The 14,967-nt window shown below is 45.6% G+C and overlaps 1 protein-coding gene across 1 annotated transcript; it reads left to right on the forward strand.

Annotated features, from left to right (window-relative positions):
- The first annotated feature begins 11,999 nt into the window (after positions 1 to 11,999).
- MID1IP1 (MID1 interacting protein 1) lies at positions 12,000 to 14,437 on the forward strand. The gene is made up of 2 exons (XM_032330845.1): positions 12,000 to 12,285; positions 12,558 to 14,437. The coding sequence occupies exon 2, from the start codon at positions 12,826 to 12,828 to the stop codon at positions 13,375 to 13,377; it is 552 nt and encodes a 183-aa protein (XP_032186736.1). The 5' UTR covers positions 12,000 to 12,285; positions 12,558 to 12,825; the 3' UTR covers positions 13,378 to 14,437.
- Positions 14,438 to 14,967: the final 530 nt, after the last annotated feature.

Consider the following 14,967-nt stretch of genomic DNA (forward strand, 5'->3'; position numbering starts at 1 on the left):
TAAAAATAGAAGGATACACAATATGTTAACATGATTTATGAGAGTAGTATGATGTAGGTTGATGTGGGAAGAGAGAAAAGGAAGAATCAAGTAAAAAGTACAATGTATATAAATATATAAATAAAAGGACTGCTCTAAAATAAAGCTACATACATACGATTCCACTTATGTGTACACACACATGTAGTGGGTTAGACGGTGCCCCCCAACTATGTATTCACTCTGAATCTCAGCATGGGACCTTATTTGGAATAGGCGTCTTTGCAGAGGAAAATAAGAATCTCTAGACGAGATCATCCTGAATCAGGGTGGGCCCTACATCCGATGACTCGGTGTCCTTGTGGGAGACAGAAAATGACAAGACACAGAGACTGAGGGGAGGTCATCTGGAGACAAGCGCAGAAATACGAGTAATACATAGAGGATGTCAGAGGTTGCTGGCAGCCAACAGACACCAGGAGAGAAGCAGGAAACAGATTGTTGCTCAGAACCTCTAGGAGAAAGCAGCCCTGCTGACACCTTGATTTTGGACATCTGGATGCCAGGATAGGGGGAAAATTTTTCTGTTGCTTTTAAACCACCAAGTTTGTGGTGCTTTGTTACGACGGGCACAGGAAATGAATAACTATTGTTTACACGATGTTCATCAGTCAAGACGGTTCTCACCCGCATGTACCAGAAAACTGACCACGGTAGCTTAAAGGTAAAAGGAAATATGGGGCTAGACATTTTATGGCTGATAGAGCTGCTTGTAGATGTCATCTATACCCAGCTTCTTCTAGATTCATGCTATCTTCCTTAGAGTGATAAATGGTTGCCCCATCTGAAGCCTTTCCCAACAGTAAGAAGGGAAGAAGGGCAACTAGAAAAAAGCAGAAGGCACATACCAATGCTGTCTGTCTGCTTTTAGAAAGTTTTTCCCAAAAGCTATGGAGAATTTTCCCCTTTCATGTCATTGGCCAGACCTGACCTCTTTAACTGCCAAGGGGCATAAAATGATCCTATCTGGAGATATTTTGAAGTTGAAGCTAGTGCGATTTATTGATGGGTTCTATGTGAAGGTAGGAGAGATGTAAAGAAGGGAAAAAAAAAAAAAACCCGCACACCTGGGAAAATGTGGCTGCCCTCCGTGCAGAAGACATGAACGATCATAATGAAGTTACCCAGAAAGATTGTTTTGAGAAAGGAAAAGGAAAAGGGCTCAAGGAAGATAGTGAGAGATGAGAAGAAGCTGAGAAAGAGATATAAAACGTACTGGTGGGGCTCAGGAAATAGACATGATAACAAAATAATTATAGATACCAAGAGCATATTTGTAATGTAAACTATGGGCTTTGAAGGGTGGTGATCATTGCCTGTAACAAATGGACCACTCTGCAGCTAAAGGCAGAGGCTTCGGGCATGTGGGGGAATGCTCTGTACTTTCCTCTCAACTTCGCTGTGAACCTGAAACCGCTCAAAACAACAAATCAAAAACAAAAGTCTATTTTTAAAAAACCAAGCTCACAGAAAAATATAGAGAATAATAAGCAACATGTACAGCCAATCCGATTTTATCAAATATTGGCATATTCACCATGATTTTTTTTATTTTGGGCTTTTGTTAACATATAATGTATTATTTGTTTCAAGGGTACAGGTCTGGGATTCATCAGTCTTACACAATTCAGAGGACTCACCATAGCACATACCCACCCTCCTCCCCGCCAGTGTCCAACCCCAAGCCACCCTCAGTTTGTTTCCTGAGATTAAGAAGTCTGTTATGGTTTGTTTCCCTCTCTGATTTTCTCTTATTTCATTTTTCCTTCCCTTCCCCTCTGATCCTCTGTCTTGTTTCTCAAATTCCTCCTATCAGTGAGATCATATGATAATTGTCTTTCTCTCACTGACTTGTTTCACTCAGCATAATACCCTCTAGTTCCAGCCACATAGTTGCAAATATATTGGCCATGATTTTCCAAAAATCTTTTTTAAAAGAAAGTATTACAGATTGTTGAAAAAAAAAAACCAACACAAAAAAACCCATAAAGACAAAGACCCCCCCAAAACAAACAAACAAACAAACAAACAAAAACAAAAAAACCCACAAAAATAAAGAAAAAAACCACAAAGACAAGACAAAAAGTAGACTAGATCTTACTGATACCAGGAGTGAGTAGTAGGGAGATAGGCTTGGAGAAACTATTCAAGGGACTTGAAAAACGACAAATAAATGAAAATAAATTTTAAAAAAGTGACAGCTCTGAAAGAGAGACAAAAGCATACAATAAACTCTGGAAGAAGAGGCTCGAAATCCCAAAGGAGAAAAAAATATTCAATGATAACATTACAGGAAACTTGCTCGAAAGGAAGGAAGACATGATCTGGGGATTGAGAATACGTTCACATTTCTCGTGTACGGCCTCCTGATACAGACATGCAGTACACAGTGGAAATGTGTCACAGCTGGTACCACACTGCTGGCCCGATGCCTGGTACTCTATCATGGGCATACCTCATCTCTCTCCTTCCATGAACTCTGCAAGGTGAAGAAACTGAGCCTTTGTGCCTGCTTTGAGCTCTGGAGGTTGGAAATGGCAGAGAGGTGATTTACACCTTGGGGTTGGGGTGTGTGTGGGGAAGGAGCATGGTCTGAGTCCAGAGACTTGGCTCTTTACGCTACCTGATGTGGCTTGCCACCCTCTCAAGGAAATAGGACATTTGTTAGAGAAAACTTATTTCTACCTAATTTTGTATTAGAACACAAATTTACTACGATGTTTCTATGGTCTTTATGAGAATCCAGTCATAACTTTAGAACGAATCACTTTCTTTGCAACGTGTGGTGGGTTTATTTTTTCCGCTTTGTTAATTATTATGTCACCTTATACAGTATCTTGTGGGTGAACTTGACCTCCCTGCATACCTTACATTTTCTGAGGGAATTACAGAAGGATTCCAAAATGGTTAGGGATTTGGGAGAACATCATCTTCCCATTAAGCATTTCTCCCATTTCAATTTCTGGCCCTTTTGTTGGGGAGAGAGAGAAGAGATGAGAGGAGAGGAGGAAGGAGACTGTTCTCTGTCTGGGAACATAGGTCAAGGATTGTATTCGAGAAGGAAGGCAAATGTATGCCTTTGCTTGAATAAATAAAAAATAGAAATCTGAATAAACATGGTGTTAGGTGGTAATAACCCAGGCACTCTATTTTCTGGTCATGGAGGAATAACACAAATGGAACAAAGAAATGTGAAGTACTTGAACCAACTGGTTGAACATACAAAAGGCATGGTCCCAACAGTAGGTCAAAGACAACATTTATAAAAGGAGCTGAACTGGTCATTCTTAACATCCAATTTGCTTCAGCCTAGATCTAACAAAGGTGAATGGACTGTCTAAAACTAAATGGAAAAAAATAGAATGGAATGAACAAACATTAAACCCACACTTAGGATGTCTTCACTGAATATTTCACAGACTCTAACAATCTTCAATTTAGAATGTTCTGGATTCTGAATTTAAAGCCCAATGATTAAGAGAATCTCCTTCTAGCGAAGAAGACTAAACAGGAAAGAGATGTTTTAACTCCTAGCCACATTGTTTTCTCTTACGGATGTTTTGTTATGTAAATCAAGGTTGTTTTTTCCCAAAACCCCAAATGTAATCCCTATGCGAACCACTTCAGCATTTTCACTTAACATTTGCTAATATTTTAAAACAGGATTGAAATGATATTTAAGCCCCTCCAACGGAAACCAAGCAAGTCATTTCTAGAGACCTTGTGTAGCCCCAAATAAACATGTATAGCAAACACTGCCTGCTGAGCTCTACGCCACAAACACCCACTTTATAATCCCAGACAAGGTAATCGCCCGCTTTGTACAAAATGAAATTACACAAGACACTGTGTCTTAAAGTTGGAAAACATACGTTTCCTTATTTAATGTTTTTCTAGGAAGAAGGTGCTCATTAATGGTGTACACATGGATTTATTTCCAAATTTCTACTAATCGTGAAGCCATTTAGGAAAAAAGGAAACTGACCACGTGCCGCAGTTGGATTTCGGACTGCCCAGGACCAATGCTGACCTAAAGTCCAAACTTTGCAGGCCAAACTGGCAAGGATAACCTTTGCGCAGCAGCATGATAAACAGTATATATATATGTTATAGATTAATATATTCCTCTGGCCGGGTTCGGGGTATAGATGAGCACACAGGAGACTCTTAGAACTCCACTCACATGAACTTTTTTACCTTTAGGGTTGAAGAAATGCAGACTTCACAGAGAGAATGGTGGATACCAGGGTTCTAGTTTTATGAATCATCTGTAATTGATACACAACAAGGAACAGCATAACAAAAGCAGATACCCACCCATAAATACACTGTGTGAATGCACTTTTAGAAACAGTATTTAAGGCATTTACACAAAAATGCTGTTTTAATGGAATCACGTCTGAGAATATCATCTCTCCGGGACCAAGGCTTGGAAACTCCCAACACTGGACTCCTTCAACTGCAGTTGACAGGAACAGAGAACAATAATTTCTGCTCTAAGGGTCAGAGTTCAGATAGCGTACTGCTTTCCTACTCCCACGTAATATTTGGCTTCACAAGTGTTTTTACCAAAACAATACTGAGAGCATTTAACTCCAAAACAGCTGACCAGATGAGACTGTTGACAAACTATCAGGACAATATATATAAATGGAATTTCCAAACAAAGTATAGCACGTGGGAAGAAAGTTTTCGAGTATGTGTCAGTTTAACAAATTGAACACACCTATGTAAGTAGCATCTAGTACTCAAATGAAGAAATAGAACATTAGTTTACATGCTACTTTAAATGAAATGTGAAAATTAATTTTACTTGAATTTTGAATAGTAACTGGAGCGACATGGACAGAAATACTGAACTTTAGAAAGAGATTTTTTTGCTATAAAAAATATTAGTTCCTCAAGGACTCCTTTAAGTGGAGAAAAAAATTGTTTGAGAATTAAGATGTTGGTGTCTTCATTTTGTAAATGGCACAATTTGGTTTTAGATTTCACTGATCGACGGACTGCAATGAAAGTTGATTACCTTTTCTAATCTCTTCTCCGATCTTCCAATTTTGATGCTTGCATTATTTTCACATTGTAGATGTTTAAAATATTTATTCTGTCCTGCAACCGTCCTACCCACAGTTTAATCTTCCTTCTGTATTTCTGTGGATTGAAGCTCACCATGAATCCTTTCATCAAGGTTTCTTTGTTCCCGTGTTCTTTCTTTCGGTTCATTTTGTTGTTGTTGTTGGCAGAATTTTATCCCTGAGTAATTTTGTTTTTTCAAGAAAAGCTCTGAGTTCATGTTTGGGAATTCTATTGTTTTTTACTTGAGTCATATAAGATTCTTGACTCACATGTTCTTTTTTATAGTTCTACTGTCTCCTGCTGTTGAATGATTCTGTAAAGCTAGCTTGATTCTACCCTCCCCTGCAAGCGCTGTCTTTCTGGCGACTTCTTTTCCTACTTGGATCCTTGAAGACTTTTTCTTCTTCCTTGAAGTTGAAACATATAACTAGCTTGTTTTTCAACGTCAGCTTTTCTGAATAATTTTACCTGTTATACAGCGTGCTATTAAAGCTACAGATGAACACATTTTATTAAGGACAATTTTCTCTATCATGTCTGAATTGTTTTCTAGTTCATGGATTGAGATCTCTACTTCTGTGACATCAGATACATCCATGTGTTGTCTGCTGTCTAGACCCAACACTTCCTTTAACTGTTCGTGGCTCTTCTCTGTGATGGTCTGAACCCTTCACTCTCTGGCAGTAACTAGACATTCTGTCATGCTTATTCTGTTTCTGGTCCATTTATTACCTCTTCAGCTGTTTGTTTGGTTGGCTGGTGTTTTGTTGCTGTTGTTGTTCAAATTTTGTTTCCTTTGCTCTGCAATTTCCTTTTTTAAATCTTCCCCATGGTTTATTATTTTTCCTATTCTTACTTCCTTCTATAGCTAGAGGGACTTGTGAGTTATGTTTGCTTCCAAACACATCTCTTGCAGACTTTTTTTTTTTTTTGCTTTTGTTTTCCACACTATTCTTTTCTCCTTGCTCATGAGATTAGCCTAAGTACTCTGTCCAGACCTGATTTGATATAGGTGAGTCAGCTCAACTCCCGTATACCTCATCTAGGCCCATTTTCTTTCATTATTAGGGTTCCCCACTATGGTGGGGAACTCTTGACATTTTCTATCAGATAACATTGTATTCATGACATTGTAGATTCAATAAAAGGGTGTGTGTGTGTGTGTGTGTGTGTATAAAATACATATAAATGATATATATATAACATTTATATATAAACATACATTAAGTTATATATACAACATTAAAATGGAATATATATATATACATATATGTCACTCGTTAGGACTTGAACACATGCAATATTGATACTTACATCTTTTCTTCCTATGTTAATTTAGCATTATAATCTATAAACTCTGAATCTAATTTCATAATTTAAAATAACCCAGTAGGGCGCCTGGGTGGCTCAGTGGGTTAAAGCTTCTGCCTTCAGCTCAGGTCATGATCCTGGGGTCCTGGGATCGAGTCCCGCATCGGGCTCTCTGCTCAGCAGGGAGCCTACTTCCATCTCTCTCTCTCTCTGCCTGCCTGTCTGCCTACTTGTGATCTCTCTCTGTGAAATAAATAAATAAAATCTTTAAAAAAATAAAATAACCCAATAGATACACAGAATAGAGTGAAGGAAGAACATTGTCTTGGTTCCTTCTATGCTCTGCAGTCAAATGCAAATAACTCCCTGGAGTTATTCCCCTTGCCCATGTCCTCCTATGTTGGTGGTGCAAGGAGGTCCTGGAATTGTAGGGCTCCAGGAATAACCAAATTGAGATGCCCCTATAAGGTAGGTAAGCAAACCTATAATGAGTCTTGTACTTTTCTTATCTACCACACTCAAATTAAATGATTCATTTTCTATATAAAGTTCCCAAAGATAGAGAAATGCTGAGAACTTAATAAAGACTACCTTTTGTTGTATTTTCAACTTTTTCTGTGCTTTACTCCTCTTGGATTCAAAGCTAAAGAGGCTTTTTTAAAATGAGATTTGACAAAGTGCTAACTCCAACGTATTCAGACATGTCAGAACCTGGAAGCTTAAGGTTTGAGGCCAACAGACTCACTCCTGCCCTGTTCCTGGGTTTTAGCCTTCTCCCAACTAAATCTTTGTGAGGGTGTATCTTATAGTAACAATGACAATGAGATTACTCCTCCCCTCCCAATTTTTAACTCAGAATATTGTGATGCTATTTCTGCCACATTTGTACCATGTGACAGTGGTTTCTCCATGGCAGATGACAAAAAATACCCTGCTTCCTGACCCCATAAGAAAAATACGAGCCATTAAGTTGGGATTTGAGCAAGGCATTTAGCAAGGTCGCTCATAATATTCTGTAGTCAAGAAAAAATTTTATGTAGGCTAGATGATTGTACAATTAATATGATTCATAGCTGGCTGAAACAACATACACCAAAAGGTGCTAATTAATGGACTGATATCAAGCTGAAGGAGCTTTCCAAATGTTCCACAGCACTTTGCCCTTTACTGAGTGCTGCCTTTTGCCCATTATCAATAACGTGGATGAATATATAGAATAGTTATCAAATGTATGGGTAAGACCTGAATACATCAAAGCAAAAAATTGGGGCCTAAAATATGGAAACAGGGTGGAGTAGCGAGCCAAATCTAATGAGATAAAATTTAAGTAAGATACATATAAAATTCTATGCTTTGGTCCAAAACGATCTGCCCTGCTCAAGAATGGGATACACAGAATTTTGTTAACCAGCAGCTTACGGAGGTAGCTGTGAAAAGAAATCCATTCGAAGTTAGGTGGCATTGTAAGGAAATAGGTATTTGTGGAATAGTGTAGAAGGAACATTAGTTCTGGCAGCAGAAAACTAGGTCAAATCCCAGTCCTGTTACTTTGGTCACTTAAACTCTCTGATCCTTACTTTCTTCTCGGGGTTGTTGTAGAGTTCAAATGCATTAACATGTCTAAGTTCCAGGCACTTGCGTGCAATAACGACGACCTAGAAAGTTACCACTTACAATAAAATAGGTGGTCCCAGCACTCCGTTCAGTCCTAGGAGAGATGGTGCTTAGGATGAATTCCAGGTGCCACACTTACAAACAAACCAGAGCTACTTGCAAAGAGTGGTCAGGATGGAGGAGCGCCTAAGAATCACGGTAGCAACTGCGGGTAGATGGCTGGAAGAAGCATGGATTCAAGGGAGACAGCGTCTCCCCTGATGGTGTGCTGCGTGGCCTCCAGGAGGGCTCCAAGGAGGGACAACTAGTACTGGGGGATGCGAATGAAGAGAATGTGGGCCAGGGTGACCACTTGGTGGGGATGTTGGGAGCGATTTCAGTGGAAGTGGATGGCCGGAGGGCATGCCCTTGAACAAGAGTCTGACTGTCCTGTTTCTTGGACACTGTGCATGAACTGGTTCCTTGTAAGTTCTGCCACAGAGTCATCCAGAATCTCCACTACCTTGACTTGGGCTGGTTTCTAGTCTTACAGACACTTCCTCCACCTTCTCTCCACCTCTCGGCTGAACCTCTTACTTCTCTAAACTGCCTTCTCTGACCAGTTGACACTTGCTCTCTCTTTCGTTTGTGAATTTCTGGCCTTTTAATACGCCACCATTCCCACTTGTTCAAAGGACACAGTGGAAGGGGTAATTTGCGGACACTTTTTGGGAGACGGGCCAGCAATGCATGATTTCCCGGTTGCTGAGGTTAGGAAGTAAAGTGCGAATTAAGAACTGGAATTTCGGAGCTCCAGAGTCGGAGCTGTGGAACGAGAAGCTGGGGTGGGAGCCAGACCCCAGACAAGGCTTTCACAGAGGCTTCAGCGTCTTGGGCGGGAGGCTGAGGCCAGGGGCCCTAGCTTTGAGCCTGTTGGCCTACACCAAGTACTCAAAAGTTGTTTGCTCACGGACGACTTACTTTGTTTTCCGGAGGCAAAATAAAGCCTGGGCAGGTGGCTCAGCATCTCCAGCCAGGTCCAGATCTCGATTTGGGAGAGTGCCTGAAGCAACCAGAGAGGCTGGCCCCCTCGGGCCAGGCCGGGACCCGCCCGCTCCGCTCCCAAATGACCCCAGGGAACCATTTTTTTTTTTTTTTTTTCCCAGCCGCGTCTGAGGGAAAATTGAATGCGCGCCAGTTGCCAGGGACGCGGCCGCCACTTTGGCGCGACTGGGGTGAAAGAGGACGCTGGGGGAGGGGGCTCTGGCTTCTGACTGGCCGGGGCGTGAAAGCTTATTTGCATAATATGCTCAGACGGCATTTGATTGGCTGAAGCTGGAGGGGCGGTGGTGGGGTGATTCTAAGGGCCCGGAGCCCGGGCCCGGGGACTTTTTCGTTCCGGAGTTACTCGGTGGGCGTGAGTAGTTGCGCGGGCACCCGGGAGCTGAGGAGGCCCGAGTTGGGAAGTTTTGCAGGCAGGTGCAAGAGCCATCGTACACAGTATTTGAGAAACGTGAAAGAGCAGGGGCCGAAATCAAGAACTGGAGGATGGAGAGGGACCGCGAGACTTGAGGAAGGAAGGAAACGGGTGGGGGTTGGGGGAGAAGGGTGGGGGCCAAAAAGAAGGCTTTAGGGGCGTTCTTCCAACCTGAGCCTTTTTGCTGGGATCCCTTTGCTAGATCACTTGGAGTTGCGTTTTCTGCAAGTTATTATCAAACCGTGTTGGAACTGGGACCAAGACAAAAAGAGGCGGAATTCCAGCTTTTAATTAACTCAATCTGAATACCAAGTTTTCATCCAGAGGCATACATACTTAAAATATCAAGAGAATCTGTAATGGGGGACAAATATGTTCTAATTAGTGAGACGATCACCTACTGGAAACTGGATGTGTGTTTTTCTCGAGTTGTCCTCTTGCAATGCTCTTTGTATCTCATTGCTTGTAAAGATTTAAAATCGATTTTTGTACTCTCCTGCTGCCTAAGTACTAGGGGAAAGGGTCTGTGGCTCATCATAGCCCATTTACACGTTTTTAAAGTTTCTGACTTCACATAAACACCTCTTGGCTATGATGTCTTTCAGTAAGTACAATTAATCTTTGGAAAGTAGCTTCTAATTTTCATAAATTTTACATCCACTATCTTACTTAACCTTAAACAAAATTGGACATAGCCCCTGGGAGAAGCTCCATTTTCTTGATAAGGAAACTGACTGTGGGAAAGTTTCCCTAAGTCTCCATGAGTGTAAGTGGGAGGATGAGACTATCTTCATGCTTCAAATTTATGTAATGATTTTTGCCCAACATTTTTCTTTCCATTGATACCCCCCCACACACAAAGACTGGTAGGTGAGCAGGTAGTGTTATCCAAGTTTTATCAATAGGAAAACATGGCCTATGATCTAGCAGAGCTAATAAGGCCTGGAACTGGAGGTCCCCTGGTTAGGCTCTGCCTCCAGAAGTCACTGACTAGTGTCCTGTTGTTCACAGGTCAGTCCACATTGCACCAAATCTGATAGTTTGCTGTGGAAAAAACTTAAATATACACAATTAAAGTGAAAGAAGGAGGTAAAGAAATAAACTCCTTTATTAGGTGCCTCTCTCTTCTTTTGGCAATTTTTATCCTGTGAGAAACAATATAGTAGAAGCGCCACTGAAAGGTTTTAGAGAAAAGCAATTTAAAATTAGAAGCTTGAGGGATGCCTCGATGGCTCAGTTACTAAGCATCTGTTCTGCTCAGGTCATGATCCCAGGGTCCTGGGATAGAGCCCCACAAGGGACTCCCTGCTCAGCAGGGAACTGCTTCTCCCTCTCCCACTCCCTCTGCTTGTGTTCCCTTTCTACCTGTCTCTTTGTCAAATAAATAAAAATTAAAAAAAAATAAAATTAGAAACTTGTATCTTGTTATCTGTAGAACTATTGGAGAAGAGTAGCCAGTGAAGGACAGGACAAGGGAAGTGAGATGGTGAAACAAAAATAAATGAAAATGGGCTGTGGTCTGGAGTCCCAAAGCGAAATTTAAGGTGCAATGCTCTTAAAAATTAAATTCAAAGATTCAGTACATGGCTTTGGCCCTATTCAATGACCCTGTGTTTTAAGAACTATCTTTGGAAAGTAACATTTCAAACTCCACACCCACACCATATATATATATATATATGACTGTATGCCTCCCAGCTTTTCTGTTAAATGATGAAAGATCCAACACCAGGCTTAACTACCATCACCCTCTCCTGGCCCCTTGGCAGCCAAAAGGCCACATGGCCAGGGCTCCCCAGCATCTCTGAGTAGCAGGACTTGGACAAAAGTGAGGAATTTGGCCACTTCTCCCCATTGGCACTACTGTTCTCTTGGGGAAAGGTGCAGATCTGGCGGTGGGTTGCTCTTCATCCCTGGCAACAGCTGTTACAGAAAAGATTGGGAAAGACCCGGCCTGGACCTAGGCAAAAGGCTCCGAGGCTCCCCTCCCCCAGCAGCTGGCCAAGGCCAGGGCCACGGCGAGAACACCATGCGTCCACGTGCACCAGGCATGACCAGCCACCCTTCTTACGCAAGAGCCCTGAGATGGAGTTGCGGCTGCTGCTGGTCCCTTTCCCGCCACCCCCCTCCCCGCCTCCCCCGCCCCCGACGGCTAATAATAAACCAGGATCGTAGTTTCTGGGCAGCGTACACTATTGATTCAGGGTTGGGGGCTCCGTTTGCAACCAGGGTGCATTTCGGTCATCCTACTCCGGCAGCGTGTGCCAGGCCCACCCGAACCAGCACGCCTGCCCTCCTTCAGGCGGGTCCGGACGCCTGCATCTTTCCCCGCTCGGTCTCCCGCCCTCCCCCAACTGGCCTGCTCTGCTCTCCGGGCTGGCAGGGTGCGGCTGCTCCATCCCTCCTCCGCCCAGCCCAGCCCGGCCAGGCCAAGGAGCCCTCCCTCCGCCCGGGTATCAGGCGAGAGGCGGAGCTGGCCCGGCGCGCCCCGCCCTCGCTGTAGAAGGGACCAGGAGAGTGTTACTCGCGGTCATCCTGGCCCGGGCCTTTTATCTTGGCGCTGCCGGGGAGGCGGGAGGTGGAGACACCAGGGGTGGCCCTTGAGCGCCGGCGACACCTTTCCGGGGCTCTATAAATTGAGCACCTGGAATGGGTAGGGGGCCGACGCCACCACAGCCGCCCGCAGTCACAATCCGGCCACTGACCGCAGCAGCGCCCGCAGGCAGCAGCCGCCAGCAGCGGGAGCGCTGAGATACCCAGCAGCAGGGGATCTTGAGCCACAGCAGTAGGTGGGTGCCCCCGCCCCATCTCTGCCCGCTCACTGTAGATGCTGGGACTCAGCCTTTTCCGAGGGGGACGGGGGTGGGAAGCACCCCTTCCTTCTCTCCGCGGCCTTGGCGGGCGAGGAGGGGGAACCGCGGGGCTGCGGGGGGAGCGCTGGGTTGCTGGAACCCGCGGCGCTCCGTCCCGGGCGAGCCGGCCCCGGGGAGGGCGCTGTGCGCGGGCGGGGCCGCCGGGCACCCTCGCCGGGTGGGTAATCTCTTTCGTTCCCGTTCCCTAGCCAGGCCAGGGCTCGACCTGCGGACCACGCGCCGCCATCGCGAGCTTCCGGGCGCCCAAGCTCCGAGCTGCTGCGCGTCCCGCAGGGCCCGGCTGCGAGCGAGACGAGAGTTGGAGAGGGCGGAGCAGGAGCCGGGAATCCCGGCGCACCGGCTCTAGGCAGGCCCCCGGCGCGGGCCTCGGAGAGCGCGTGAGGGCAGGCAGCCCGTCGCCCCGGCCGGCCATCCCTTGCCTCTGCGTCCCTGTGCCCCGGCGCCCGCGCGGCCACCATGATGCAGATTTGCGACACCTACAACCAGAAGCACTCGCTCTTTAACGCCATGAACCGCTTCATCGGCGCGGTGAACAACATGGACCAGACGGTGATGGTGCCCAGCCTGCTGCGCGACGTGCCACTAGCCGAGCCGGGGCTGGACAACGACGTCGGCGTGGAGGTGGGCGGCAGTGGCGGCTGCCTGGAGGAGCGCACGCCCCCGGCCCCCGGCCCGGGCAGCGCCAACGGCAGCTTTTTCGCGCCCTCCCGGGACATGTACAGCCACTACATGCTGCTCAAGTCCATCCGCAACGACATCGAGTGGGGGGTCCTGCACCAGCCGCCGCCGGCGGCGGGGAGCGAGGAAGGCAACGCCTGGAAGTCCAAGGACATCCTGGTGGACCTGAGCCACCTAGAGGGCGCGGAAGCCGGCGAGGAGGACCTGGAACAGCAGTTCCACTACCACCTGCGCGGGCTGCACACTGTGCTCTCCAAACTCACGCGTAAAGCCAACATCCTCACCAACAGATACAAGCAGGAGATCGGCTTCAGCAATTGGGGCCACTGAGGCGGGACGCCCGCGGATGCCCAGCACCCTTCCTGGCCCCATCTCTCACCCTTTCCTCAAAGCTGTTTTCTTTCTGGCTGTAGGGCGCGATGGGACGATGGGTGGACTGCAAAGTTGCGGGGTGGGGGGTGGCTACGTACGTGCGGGGGGCGCAGCGGGGCTGCCTGGAGGAAGGGGCCGCCTCTGCGAAGAGGAGAGGAAAGTGGTGGCGGGAGTTAAGGTTGGGGCCCCCTCCCCCTCTCTCGTAGTGGTGGTGCTGGGGGCGCTGTGTTCTAAGTTGCTGGGAATGGGACTGAGCTGACGCCCTGCATTCAGCCTGTGCCTTCCTTGGAGTTTCTTTTCTGTTCTTTCTGGAGGAGATAAGTTGAGAAGGGGCCATGCTGGGGCGCGGCGCTGGGTTGCCACACTTGGGAGCGGCGCCCGGAGCTGGGCGCTGGGGAAGGCGGGGCGCGCAGCCTCCTACCGCCCTGCCGTTGGGCTGGTGGAGGCCGCAGCGTTGCTAGGATTGCATCAGTTTTCCTGTTTGCACTACTTTTTGTAACAGTGGCCCTGTCTTCAAGTATTTCCAATCTCCTCCTTGCTCTGAAACTTCGTCGATTCCATTGTGATAAGCGCACAAACAACACTGTCTATCCGTAACCGGTACTACGAGATTAATGATTTTCTGTTACACTGTATAGTTGTCCTGTGGCACCCCTACCCCCAAGCCCTTTCACGCCCTCCCCGCCCCCACCCCAGTGTGTGGAAGCTGGCACCGTGCCAGCCCCTTACGAAGCTTGCCACTCAGCCAGTGAAAATAATAATGTTATTATGAGAAAGTGGACTTATCCGAAATGGAACCAACTGACATTCTATCCGTGGTGTACATAGAATGATGAAGGGTTCCACTGTTGTCATATGTCTTAAATTTATTTAAAACTTTTTTTAATCCAGATGTAGACTATATTCTAAAATTAAAAAGGCACATGTGTTAACGAAACTCAGCAAAATTTTGTTGCTTTTAAATCTGTCCATGAATGGCCTAGCTAAGTAAAATAAAAATAAATTCAATTGCTTTTTATTTATTTATTTTTTTTAGCCAAAGAAAATGTTATTTTCTCTCTGGTATTTCAGAGTGGTGGTTATTTGGTTAAACGTCTCTGTAAGGACCCGGTTTTGTTTGGGATGTAGCTACCAATGAGATTCACTGCCAAGCTTTTTATTTAAGTCCATCCCCTGGAGACCCAGACACCTCAACAAAAATTCAGATACCTAAGGTTATCTGGGGAGGCAGCGATATTTTTCAAGACCCTTGGCCAGCTTTTTGCAGAGCTTGACGAACATTTTGGGCTTTTTAAGAAGCCCAAGCCCACAGTGAAGTGTGTTTTGAGGCAGAAAAACTCATTTTAGAGGCGGAAATTTCACTTAGCTGCTGAGAAGTGAAAAATCTGTAAACACCAGCTAATACTAGCGCACACATCTCACAGGTCTTTACTTCATGAGACTCTCAGGGGACTCTTAGGAGATAACTGAAACCGTATTCTGTAACGTGTGCCGGGGCCTCTTTCCCTGCTTCCCAGAAAGAGAGCTAAGTTTTGGTAAGCGAGGCCC

The sequence above is a fragment of the Mustela erminea genome, chromosome X (genome assembly GCF_009829155.1).
Source record: "Mustela erminea isolate mMusErm1 chromosome X, mMusErm1.Pri, whole genome shotgun sequence".
Classification (NCBI taxonomy): Eukaryota; Metazoa; Chordata; class Mammalia; order Carnivora; family Mustelidae; genus Mustela; species Mustela erminea.